Genomic DNA, 13,399 nt, shown 5'->3' with positions numbered 1-13,399 from the left:
GAAGACTCCCCTTCCAGGTTTGGGATGTGACTGGAACTATGAAGTGCACCTTTTGGTGTGCTGCCTTGAAGTGGCAGCCTGGGTCCATAAAATGAGTAGACATGGGGGGCTGCAGCAATACAGAGATAAGTTGAATCTAGACATATTCCTCTTACACCCTCTAAGGCACAAAGCGCCAACAAGAACTGTTTCGTCTGCCAACAAGAGAGACGGAGGCTGCAGATGGCTATGGGGAGGATTCCCCAGGGGGAAGTCCCCCACCCCCCACATAACTGGCAAGTGGTTTATACTGGATCAATGCTGGTGGCCCTGGGGAGGGGGGGAGGGTGCTATAAATGGCTCCTAACAGAAATAGACACTTAACTCCAGATTTGGCTTTGCATATGTGGGGGTGGATGCAAATGCTCAAAATACTATGAGGATTCAAACAGAAGACACTCTACCAATTTGGGCCACCGAATTACATTTCTTCAGATAAAGGGACACACTTTGTAGCACATAGTATTCAACAGTGGGGAGAGATGTCACACTGAATGGACATATCATGTTGCTCATTGCCCTCTGAGTAATGGTTTAATAGATAATTGGCACAGGCAGTTGAAACATTTGCTGTCTAAAATGGGGGGAGATAAAGGCATGAAGGGCTGACCTGCACACCTTCATGAGTGTGTGTTCACATTTTACATGAGGAGGCTTAAGGGAGGGTCTCGACTGGATAGATTCCTCTGTTCTTCCGGTACCTCTGGGGAAAAGGGGATAGAGATGGATGCTGGTATGAGGACTGTAGTTTTTATTTTCTTCCCTACATCACCTTAACTTTCTTTTATCTACCTGATACAGGACTAGGACTACAAGTGCCAGAAGCAGGGATGATTCTTCCGAAGCAAGAAACTGTAACTCTACTTTTAAACCTTTATGTCAGAATTTCCCAGAGACTGATCAGTTGTGCTTTCACCTCATCTGGCAAAATTGGGGTTAATAGCAAATGTAGCCATATTGCCTAGAGGTAAAAACAGCCCACTAGCTCTGTACCTATGCAACCTCACCCTATGTGAATGGTAGTAACTGAGGGGGTGGTACTTGCTAGACTCCAATCTAAACCAACTATGGCCAAACCTAATGTTTCCATTTCCATCCAAAGGTAGGAAAACATTTGGATATAAATGGAAAGAAGGAGGGATAGCAGCTGAGGGTAAAAGAATGAATAAAGGAGTTACATAATAACGGAGATCCAATATTACATTAATACCTTGAAAGAGGCTCAGAGCACAATAGACACTGTCTCTTAGACCAATTAGACCAGGTGCCTTGAAAGGGTAAAGTCATATATTGCTGGGATCACTCCTGCTTTTGGAACCTGACAAGATTGAATGGAAACCTCAAATCCCTGTGGCCTTGCCCTGGAAGACATTTTCATACAACAGAATGATGGAATGAACTCCTTGTTAATGACTGAATGAGACTAGTAATGTGTTAGCATCTTTCAATTGTTAGGATTCTTTTGCTACAGGGATGCCTAGTCAAAGACCAGGGGGTAGCCTGTGGTATAATAAAAAATATTTGGTCTTTGTACCCAGTTAATGATGATGATGATGATGATGATGATGATGATGATGATGATGGAGGAGGGGTTAGGGGTCAGGAGGTAGAGGAGGCCAAGGAGGAGGGGGAGGAGGAGGAGAAAGAGGGGAAAGGGAAGAGAAATAGAAAACCTAAAGAAACCATCAAAGACCCCGAACTGGTACTTAACATATTCCCAACAAGACCAGTTTACAGACAAGTTTTCTCAAGTAGTCATGGAACAAATAAATAAACCTTCAATAAACTCTTCTCCATTTTATCTTCCAGAGAAAAATGGAACACTTTCTCTTTTTATGAAGTTAGAATAACCTTAATGGCAAAAACCAGACAAGATAGTACAAGCAATGAAGAATACAAGCAAAATCATTAAAAAAACATAGATGTAAAAATAGAAAACTAAATCAAGCATATATTTAAAAGATAATAATACATTATGACAAAGTCAGGTGGAATGTAGATTTTTCCAACTTACTAAATGATTAAAAAGAGAAAAACATGATCATCTTACTTGATACAGAAAGAGCCTTCAATAAAATATAACATACATTCACGATTTTTAAAAACTTTGAACTAAAAATCAAAGAAACTTCTTTAACCTGGTACAAGGTTATTTAACAAAAACACTACAGCAAATGTTATACTTAATAGTAAAACATTAAAAGTATTCTTTTTTAAAATCAGGGAAAGGACAAGGATGCCTGCTACTATCAATTCCATTCTACACTGTACTAGAGAGCCTAGTTAGTGTGGTAAGACAAGAAAAAGAAAGAAATGTGACAAAGATTGGAACAGATGCAACAAAATTGTCATTATTTGTACATTATTATCTACTTTACTATATAAGACTTTACTGAGAGACATTAAAGAAGAGCCTTATACATAAAGAATAATAAATGCCCCCCCAGCAGTAGATTAAGAAATAAATATCCCCAATATAGCTGAAGGTTCATGTGTGTCCCCCTCTTCTATCCCCCCACTGCCTCCACAGAGGGAACTAAATTCGATGTTCTCAGTCTTACCATGTCTTCATACTTACACTACCTATTTGTGTAACAGGTATCCCTAACCTTATAAATTGCTCTGTATATTTTTAAACTTTATATAAATATTTCATTAAAAAAAAAAAGAGCCTTAAAAACGGAGGCATACATCATTTTCACAGAAGTGGAGACTCGATATTTTAAATATGTTAACAGTCCCCCAACTGAATTCAGTGCATTCAATAAAAAGATGGTGGTGAAGAGAATTGTCCTATCAGGTAGCAAGGCTTAAAGCTACAGTAATTGCAACAGTGTGATTTAGTATCGAGACAGAAAGATTAGCAGAATAAACTGAAAGCCTAGAAATATACCCTCACATGGAGGAACTTCTGTGTGACAGAAGTGGCACTGGAGATCAGAGGGAGGAAGAATGGTTTATTTAATAACTAATACTCAGATAACTAGATATTTCTAAAATATCAAATTTGATCTCTTCTTCGCAACATAAAAATCAATTTCTTACAGATTAAGGCCTTAAATGCTAAAAATCTTTAAAATGTTTAGAAAAAAAAACATAGACTAGTTTTATGATCTCAGAATAGAGAAAGATTTCTTAAATAAAATAGAAATTCATAGTTTAAAAAAATTGATAAGTTGGAATTCATGAATATTAAGAGTATTTTAATTCATTAAAAGACCCCTAAAAGAAAGTTAAGAGCCACAAATTGGAAAAAGATATGTGCTACACATAAATTGACAAAGCATTAGTTTCTTCAATATAGAACAAAAAAAATTTTAAGAAAAATGTCTTAAGATTCCATTTATCACAAAATAAAGCTAATAGTATAAAAATATGGGCCAAATATAGTCATATTCTACCACTTTTAAGATATAAAACATGGGAACCCACTTTCTGCCATCAAAATATCAAGTCTGCTTTTATAATTTATAAACTCCATAAGCAATAAGCTTTGATGTTCAGCTGAGCATGATTAGCAGCTTGTGATTAGCAGACTGCCAACTTTTTGCAAGAAAACCTCAAGTAGCTTCTACTTTCTGACAAGGTCAACTCATGCACAACTTACAAGAAAGAGGGTGGGGAGAGCAGTACTGTGGAGGCACACAGGCAGGCAGTGCAGTAGGAGTGTAGGTAACCGCTTATTTCCACTGTGAAGACTCAAAGGAGGTAAGCCCGGCCTAAAGATGTTCCTGAGACTTTTAATAATTGGTATCGAAAGCTAAGATACTGGTGTTTAAATTCCCCTTTTATTCCTCCACGATGCCTTTGAAAAGAGGGTCATACTCCAGTCTTCCCTGTCTTGCTCTAGGTATTTCCAGAATGCAGAAGAAAGTGCTCTTTGCTAATTTGGGGTCCTCGAAAAGAACCTTTACCTTCTGGGTGCATTCTCTACTTAAAATCTCTAGCTCATTACTACTGCAAAGTGACTGTGATGTACGCGCGATCTAAACAACAGATTGAAACTGTTTAAAGGGGCTATGGACCAGAATTTCAAATCAGTCTACGTGGATATTTACATCACTGAAATCCCTCTACTTTGATTCACTTTGGGTTTTCATGGTAATTTTTCAGCACCTTGGCAACATTTTAAAATTTTAAGGCAGTTTTATCAGTGAACAAGAAACGAAGTATCAGATGTTATTAAAACCCCCTGAAAACAGTCAGGAAGAATGAAAGAGGGCACCAGAGTACAAATCAACATAATGACTCTTTTATTTCATTCATTTAAAGGCAATGCTTTTCTCTAATGCGAGAGATACTGTCAATGTTAAAATTTGCATTTACACAGAGCTTTCATTTATACACCACAATTATTTAGCATGGTACCTTTACAATAAACCTGCAGAGTGAGTTTACAACTTAAAAAATAAATATTGAGACAGATAAGGAAAGGTTAATAAGTGTAGTGCCCAATATGGTACACATGGTGGTTAAGTGCTCTGCAGGAAGACTGATCTCAGCCCCATTTTCAGTCTCCGCCATACTACATAATAGCTGTGTGATCTTGGGTAGGTTACTTAGCTTCCTTGAGCCTCAATTTCCTTTCTGATGAAAACATGAATAACAGTACTAACTCACTGTTGAGAGGATTAACGGCAGGGGACAAAAGCAAACATACAACGCATTTTTATAGTACAATTCCGTTAACATCAAGTGATTGCCGTGAATGGTTATAAAATTACTATTTGAGACTTCTTGTATGATACTCTTAAAAAATACATATATATTTCTATAATCTCAGGAGTCACTCTTGTTCTTGGCACAAGATCAAGTTATCAAAAAAAATACTTGAGTACAAAAATATGCTCATAAATAATCATTCTTCTTCATTTGAAACTGAAATAGGTATTTATCAACTATGACTTTTTGAGACTTCATAAACCAGATAGGATAAGGTAATCGAACAGAGCAGAGAGATGACAGCTCAAGACAGACCACAAGCAGTGAGACATACAGTGCTATTTAAAACAGGAAGTGTGATAATGGAAGTTTTTTTTCTAAAAAAAAAACATGACACTCAGTATAACAGAACATTTATTAGGCTCTCAATCCTGAAATAAATGTGTTAACTATTTAATTTAACAAAGCTATACTTTAAATGCAGTTATATTAGACCCTCACAATTTAAGATATATATAATTCACAGAGGATTACGTAGGACTAATAAAACTAATAATTACAACAACATTGGCTATCATTTAGTCAGCTAATTATGCCCAAAGTATTTTGCACAGGTTTTCTCACTTAACTTTCACAATAAATCAGTGTGGAGAGGAAGAAAAAACAACCTGTTATCCCCATAAAGAATGACCTGACACTCAGAAAGATGATGTGACTTGTCTGTCCATGGTTACAGTCCGTAAGCATCAGAGCAGAGATCTGAACCCAGGACTGTTATGACTTCAAACCCCAATATTCTTTCTGGCCTAAATGGCTTCTCTAGGCAAAACATGAGGATACTGAACAAAGTGACTCTGAAGATCCCTTACAGATCTAGGATCTAAAATCCTTTTTTGTCTGATGGGTTAATACACTGATGGTATTAAGCTCCAGGCCCCTACGCCTTTCAGCAACTCTCCAACCCTACCCGAGCCCCCTCAGAGAAAAAAGCAAGAAAGGAAGAAACAAAAAGGAAGGAAGAATTACTTAAATCTTTCAAATAAAAAAGGGTGATCTGCAGGTAATGATGAGCACGAAGAAAGTGAGAGCACAAGGAAATTTATATTGGCCCTTTGAGAAGAACCTCCAGACAACAAGAATTGAGACACTGGAACACACATTATCAAAGAACATTACGCCCGACAAACTGAAGAAAATACAACCTCGTGAAGGGCTGTCAACAGACAAATAGTGTCAACATACACACAAGATGGGGAAGTACAAATATAGCCTACTTGGCTCAGCTTCACTTATAATTTAAAATAGAAAAGAAAAAAAGGAAAGTGGTAAAATAAGCTTGACGGCAGCAGTCAGGAGATAGCACTACAATTCTGCCAGTCTAAATACAAGTTAGCAAAATGCTAACCTAAATATTTGTGCTACATTCCTCAGAGGACTCATCAATGCACAGGTACCATTTTATATTTTCCTTCAATTCACTATCCATTAAGACACAGCATCTCTATTTCAGACGAAAATCAGCATTCTAGTCTAGGCGCAACATTACTTATCGTAAATGCACTGGCTATTTTTTTAGTTTCTTAAGTATCTGTTAGGAGAACTTTGAGTGAAAAATATCGCAAAGGTAACTTCCTTCTGGGATTAAACACAAAACGAAAAATCCCACATAACTCTGGTGGGATTGCTAGACCTAGGAGAGTCGTGTCTGTTTCACGCCCGTCCCCCTTCTCCCGCCAGGTGAAATCCCCCACAGGCACAGACCCAAAGCTGATTGCCTTAGAAAACTGTAGAGTCAACAATTTCATTTCTCCCTTTCCAATTTCAGTTGAGTTTTGACTTGAATCTTGACTAATCTGTAAAAAATGAGAAGTTTACATGTTCCTGGTAGCAACATGACTCTCTTACTTTCATTATGAAATGTTTCTTTTATTATAATTACGTATTATCACAAGAAAACGGGGCTTCACGAGAAAAGGGGGCTTTTTCCGTGAAAAAAAGACTCAAGTCAGCCCAGTTACTGCTTTTGTATTCCTTTACCACCACTGACACCCTAAAGAGAAGTTAATGTCTCAGCCTCTGGTCCCACCTACACCTGTTCCTTTTATATACAAAAAAAAGGTTTCTGACCATGAATTATTTGGTTCTAAAAATATATCCCATGGAAATACAGCAGTTGGGAGCATAAGTACTTGCTTTGGGGAGACTAAAAATCTAGGGAAGACCTACCTTGTGAGTAGAGAAGGATCTGCATCTCTAACAGAACGCAGGTGAACACCTGCACCAGGTTCTCCAATCCCAGCAGCTCGAAGGCCTCTCGAAGAGGGTAATCGGAGAGGGGGAGTTCACTGGGCCCAGGCCTCTGGCAGATGACAGGTTCATAAACACCATAAAATTTCAGTGATCTCCCTGGAGGTGGAAGGGGTACTTCATACAGAATATTATGGATGTAGCTCTCAAGTGGCAAGGGTGGTGGTTGCTGTGAGGTGACTGCCATGTAAAGCTGAATAAGGAATTTCTTGCAGGCCTGCATGAAAGGCAGTGGTGTGATCAAACATATACTTTTTGAAACATATAGAGTGTCTCTGCTGATGTCATAGGAGTTGTATCGCTGGAGTTTCAAAAGGGAAGTTGTATCTCCCTCATCAATACTGCTTGCCAGTGAGTCCATGCTGCAGGAAGAAGAAGCATACACGCTGCTGTAATGCTCAGCGTTGTGCATCTGGTAGAGCGTCTGCATGGCTGTGCAGATTTGCTTACTTGTAACTTCTTCGTAAAAAGTGAGAACAAAACCGTAGGTACGAGACCCATCTTCCCGGGTAATTATAAATGAGTGGAACTGAGGGTCTCTATTGTCAGTTTGTGTTCTGAAAGATAGCCCTTTAGGCATGCACAACTGTGGAGGAAGGGGAAAGAAAGCATCAGAATGCAGTACATGAACTGACTTCAAACCAGAAAAAAATGTTTGTGAACCTCTATCCAAGCCTGTGACCTTCGGCAAGTCATGTAACTTCTCTGAGCTCTCAGTTTCTTTATCTACAACATTTGCTACATCATTCTGGCTTGAGACAAAATATGCAAGGGCACACTACAAATATTTAATACTTAACTACTATTTTTGAAGTAATTCCATTTCAGAGGAATCAGGAAATAGGTAAAGGCTCATTTGATAAACAGAAAAAATAATAAAAACATTTTCTCTATTTTAAATATGATACTTCACCCTCAAAAAATAAACTTTGAAACTAGGATGATTTTTGATTTACTGAAATAGAAGGGTAGGAACCAGATATTTTAGATTATTTCCAGTAGGGATTATGCTCTAGGTCTTGGGAACTACTCAGGATTGAGTCAAATTTGGGAACAAAATTACCTGAGGAATTAAGAGGTTATATTTAAGATACTTAAAATACACAAGAAATTAGAACTGATGCTTTAAAATTCTTCTAAAAATACTTTAAATAAAGGAAACAAAACATATTACAGAAAATTTGAAATACATTAAGGCAAAGAGAACTTATAATTCAACTACCCTAATATAATGATCATTAATTTTTACATATTCCTTTCTACTTTTATATTACAATATGCTTTCTACACAGAAATAATTTTACCATATGATATTACAATACATTTTTCTTTTCTTTCCCCAGACTTAATCATTGACATGATGTAAAATTAAGAAGTTCTCTCAAATCCCCATATTACCAAGAAAACACAATTCACCTTAAAAGTTACACGTACTTTATTCTGTCAACAAACTTATTAAATGCCTTTATGAGCTAGGCCCTTGATGGTGGTAAAATGGTGAGAGAGAAAGACATGGTCCCTGATCCTTTGGAGCTTCCAGTCCAGTAAGAATGACAGATGATTAAGAAATCATAAACTATAGAGTATGGAAAGTGTTATAATAGGGTAAACACATGCTGCTTTTGGAGGGGGGAAACATGCAGAGGACATAAATGAGAAAGAGGGAGCTACCAGGGGAAGAAATGAAAAAAATCCTAGCAGAAACCTAAGCACAAATATAGGTGTTAGCGAGATGAAGAGAAGGCAGAGGGGATATATGCAAAAGCCCAGGAGCCAGAATGTGAGGGTCTGAGGAACTGAAACATGTTCATTGTCTCATTGTCAGCTGGCAATAGGATGCACAGTGATAGGGAGGTGAGAGAGAACACAGGAGAAACAACTAGGGGCGTGATCGTGAATGGCCTTGGTGAGTCATGTTAGGAGTCTGAGGAGGAAAATGGGAAGCCTCTGAAAGGTTTTTAGCAGGAGGGGGACAGAATTCGTTGTGCCTCTTAGCATATCAATCTTCCCGCACTGAAGGGCAGTGGTTTTCAAAGGCGTCCCAAGGAGAAACATCTCAGGGCCTTGGGGTCATCTTTGACTTCTTTCTTACCCTATTATCCAACCATCAATGAAGACCATCAGTTCTACCTTCAAAAATATATTCGGAAATGAATGACTTCTATCTTTATTCTCACTACTCTAATCTAAGCCACATTCTTCTCTTGCCTGGTTACTATTTAATACCCTGCTAACCAGTCTCCCTGCTTTTGCTCTTGTCCTCCATAATCTATTCCCCATATAGTAGCCAAAATGATCCTTTAAAAATATAACTTCGACCTTGTCACTCTTCTCAAAACTTTCCAATGGTCTCTCTTCTTGCTAAAAGCCGAAATCCTTATACTGTCAGGCCCCTAAGAAGGCCTCATGTGACTCAGCCCCAGCAACTTCTCTGCCTTCATCTTCTACTACTCTTTAGCTCGCCTACTCTGCTCCAGCAACACTGGCCACACTGCTGCTCTGTGAACACATCCAGCAGGCTCTTGCCAAAATACGCTATTCCCTCTGGCTGGAATGATCTTCCTCTAGGTACCCACATGGTTTATTCCCTGTGGTAGATTGTATTTTCTAAAAATGGCTCTGAAAATGTTTCTAGTTCCACATACTCCTCCAGAACCTTGTCACTCTCCCATCGAGAGTCTGGGTGGGTCGCTGAGAGTGCCTACACCAGAGACCCACCAACCTGTCTGTAAATTGCCAGATAAATAATTTAGGCTCTTCAGGCCATATTGCCTTTGCTACAACTACTCAACTCTACTGTTGTAGTTGAAAGCAGCTGCTGACAACTTAAAGGAATGGGCATGGCTTTGTTCCAATAAAACTTTATTTATAAAATAAGGAGTCACCTGGATTTGGCCTGAGGGCCATAGATTTGCCCACCCTGTCCTATTCAAGTAAAACAAAAGAAGTGGCAAGTGACATGGAGTGACTATTGAGGCAAAGCTTAAAAAAATAAATATAAAAGGCAACACAGCTTCCACCTTCCTCTTTCTCTACTTACACTCCCTGGGAGTCCTCGGCCAACACATATAAGGAGTCTGGCTAACCCAAAGCTGCCATGTTAGAGGGAGCACATGGAGAGATGAGAGAGAGATGAGAGATGAGAGATGAGATGAGAGATGAGAGATGAGAGATGAGAGATGAGAGATGAGATGAGAGATAAAGAAATGAGATGAGAGATGAGATGAGAATGGAGAGATGAGAGATGAGATGAGAATGAGAGATGAGAGATGAGAGGTAAGAGATGAAGAGATGAGATGAGAGATGAGAGATGAGATGAGAGATGAGAGATGAGAGATGAGAGATGAGAGAGCGCCCCAGCCATGTTCCTAGCCCAGGAGACACACCTGTGACGGACTGAGCCTTCAGATGGTCCCCGTCCTCAGCCTTCGAACTACCCTGACAGACATCCAGTAGTGCAGATAGGGGCTACCCTGCCAAACCTGACCCAAGCTACAGATTTGTAAGTGAATAATGTTTTTTGTTTTAAATCAAGAGTCAACAAATTATAGCCTTCAGGTCAAATCCAATCTGCCACTTGTTTTTGTAAATAAAATGTTCCTGGAGAATAATCACACTCATCCATTTAAGCAGTGTATGGCTGCTTTTGCACTAGAACAGCACAGTCGAGTGACTAACAGACACTGCAAGGCCCACACAGCCTTGGCCTTTTACTATCTGGCCCTTTGTAGAAAAAAACTGCCAACTCCGGTTTTTAGCCACTTAAGTAGTACTGGAATGGTCTGTTATGCAGCAACAGATAACGAAATACTTCTTTACTTTTTTTTGAGTCTCCCTATAAATACTACTGAAGAGGTATTCCTTTACCTTTCCATGAAATATAGTGTTTTCATCCTATAAATGCCATTAAAATGTCACTTCTCTAAAAAGTCTTTATGGAATGAAGCAATTAAAATCTTGCACCACTACATACGTATGTACATTGTATACTGACACACATTACTAGTTTCTCTAATTTTGTTTGATCTCTAGAATATAAAGTACTCAAGGACTGGTAACCTCAATATTCAAGAATACCACACATGGAACAATATACTATTTGAGGCCATAATAAATGATGACTGACAAGGGTAAAAAGAAGAAAACCATGAAGCTCAGCATCAGTATACCAGTAAAAATGTCTTTATATTTCATATCACTAAATATGAGACTTGAAAAGGTATCAGGTAGCTTTACTTAATTATTTTTATATATGTTGACAAGAATTAAATTACTGTGTATATTTGGGTAGGATAGGATACCAACTTAGGTAAAATGCATGAATACTTGGATTTGCTAGGGGAAAAAATTGCTTATTCCTAATTTGGGGGAAAATTGTTTAAAAAAAGGCCATGGCAGGATCTTTTCATAATTATGCCTTCACAGTAAGTCTGCTTTCATCATAACAAGTCAATAAGATACTCTGCTGAGAATATAAATGAAAACTCATCTGATACATTTACTGTTGTCAGTAAAGATTGGAGGAAGGATGATTTGAATCATTCTTGCTCGAGCCTAACTTCAAACTTGTTTATCCTAGTACCTGGCATGGAAGTATTTCTTGAATGAATGAATAAATGAATGAACAAGAAAATAAAAACAACAGCTGGGGGTACAGGATCAGACTTAAGTTCATCTCTTGATTTGGTCTACAGTTCTCTTTTTACATTAAGTAGGCAATACAGAACACTGTGACCTCAAAAAATCAACATAAAGATTTAATTTAATTGATAGGCTTTCTTGATATCATAAACCATAAAATTACAGCTTACACTGTTTTGAACAACTGCCAAATATTCCCTTAAGGATTTGCGGATTTCTTGAGCACACAAACATTTACAGGAAAAGCTTGCCAAAGTAAAGAATGACGTTCTACGCTACAGATAACAGATGTGCAAATTCTTAAATTCTCTTCCTACAAATCAAAAAATGTAAGAATTGTATATCTACTCTGGGAACCAGGAACTGGAAAATGTTACTGTCTTTTTCATTTTTAAAAAGTGAGAATTGTTATATGAATTCTCAGGTTTATTGTTCAGAAAACCTGAGATATAAATCAAGACTTGCTCACCATGGCATTCAACGATCTCTTGTTATCCCTTAATATTACTGTTTACTAATGATATTCCCTTCCCCATCTCATTCTCCCACAATAAAACAACTGAAAATTTAGAGTTGTCATTGTTGACCAGATGACCACTGGTGATCAGACTGCTTTAGCCACAGTGGGCTCACAACGCTGTGTACCTCTCCTGGTTTGAATGACCGAATGTCTTTATCTCTCTGGACTCTTTCAGGAAGTTTAGCTAGAATTTTAACAATCCCTTTTTCCATTTTTCTATAGTTCTATGACTCTTATACTCTCTCTCTTTATTACATCAAAGAGAAATTATTCGGAAAACTCTCACAGAGTTGGTCAGTTTAACTTTCTTCCTTCTTTCCCTCTCCTTCCTTTAATAAACATTTTTAATGCCATCTATTACATTAGATCTTGATAACTCAAATGACAAGTATGAAAATTATCCTTTACTTTAGGAAGCTCACAGTCTAGTAGGAAAGAGACATAGAAACCAAAGGTTATAAAATAATGTGATCAGTGCTGCTTCAGCACTGTGCTCAAGATGTTATAGAAATAGAGAAGAGCAACTAACCACTGCTTAAGAGATGGTTTTGCAGTGCAAGGGATACATGAATAGACAAAGATGGAGAAGGGAAGTAAGCAAGCAAAACACTCTTTCATTTGACACTATGTGCAAAGCTAGAGATACAGTAATGGTAAAGAGAGAGTGTTCTGTCTTAAGGGTGCTTACATTATAGTAGGAGGCAAAAAGGAGGCACAATTAGCTACATAATTAATTAATTGCAATTGTGATAAATGCTACAAAAATAGTAAATAGTAAATTGTAAACTTAGAGCTTTTGGGATTGTAAAGAGCTTTACAACAGCTATTATTACCCTTTTAATTACCTGAAATATCATATATCAGATGTTTCATTTACAACAGATATACAAAATACAATCTTTATATTTCATATAACTTACTTAAAAGGGATTGACCATACTTTCTTCCTAACAATTCCCAGGTCTGGTAAATTCTTAAGGATAAGAACTATCTGCTAGAACATCCCATAAACAGTCATGGATGCCAACATAGATTATCTCAAGGAGATCTGAAATGGGGGAAAGGCAGGGGACTTCAGCTCTATTTGCAATGCTTTGTTTCATTTAAGAGAGAAGGTATGGCTCTGAAGCAAATTTGTAAATGTTGACATGTCGTATTAGTTTTAGGTGGTGGGTATACAATTGTTTATTGTATTGTTCTGTTTTTTGATACTTCCATTTATTTATTTTT

The 13,399-nt window shown here is 37.7% G+C and overlaps 1 protein-coding gene across 5 annotated transcripts in view; it reads right to left on the bottom strand.

Moving 5' to 3' along the window:
* The window catches only part of DENND5B (DENN domain containing 5B), a 137,410-nt gene that overhangs the window by 65,261 nt on the left and 58,750 nt on the right, over window positions 1-13,399 (bottom strand). For all 5 annotated transcript variants that reach the window (XM_039882372.1, XM_039882368.1, XM_039882369.1 and 2 more), the window contains one exon: window positions 6,928-7,594. In XM_039882372.1, the coding sequence (XP_039738306.1) occupies window positions 6,928-7,594 (667 nt within the window). The remainder of the gene's footprint in view (window positions 1-6,927; window positions 7,595-13,399) is intronic.

The sequence above is a fragment of the Pteropus medius genome, unplaced genomic scaffold, assembly GCF_902729225.1.
Source record: "Pteropus medius unplaced genomic scaffold, Ma_sr-lr_union100, whole genome shotgun sequence".
NCBI lineage: Eukaryota > Metazoa > Chordata > Mammalia > Chiroptera > Pteropodidae > Pteropus > Pteropus medius.
This window is presented reverse-complemented; position numbering and strand designations above follow the sequence as displayed.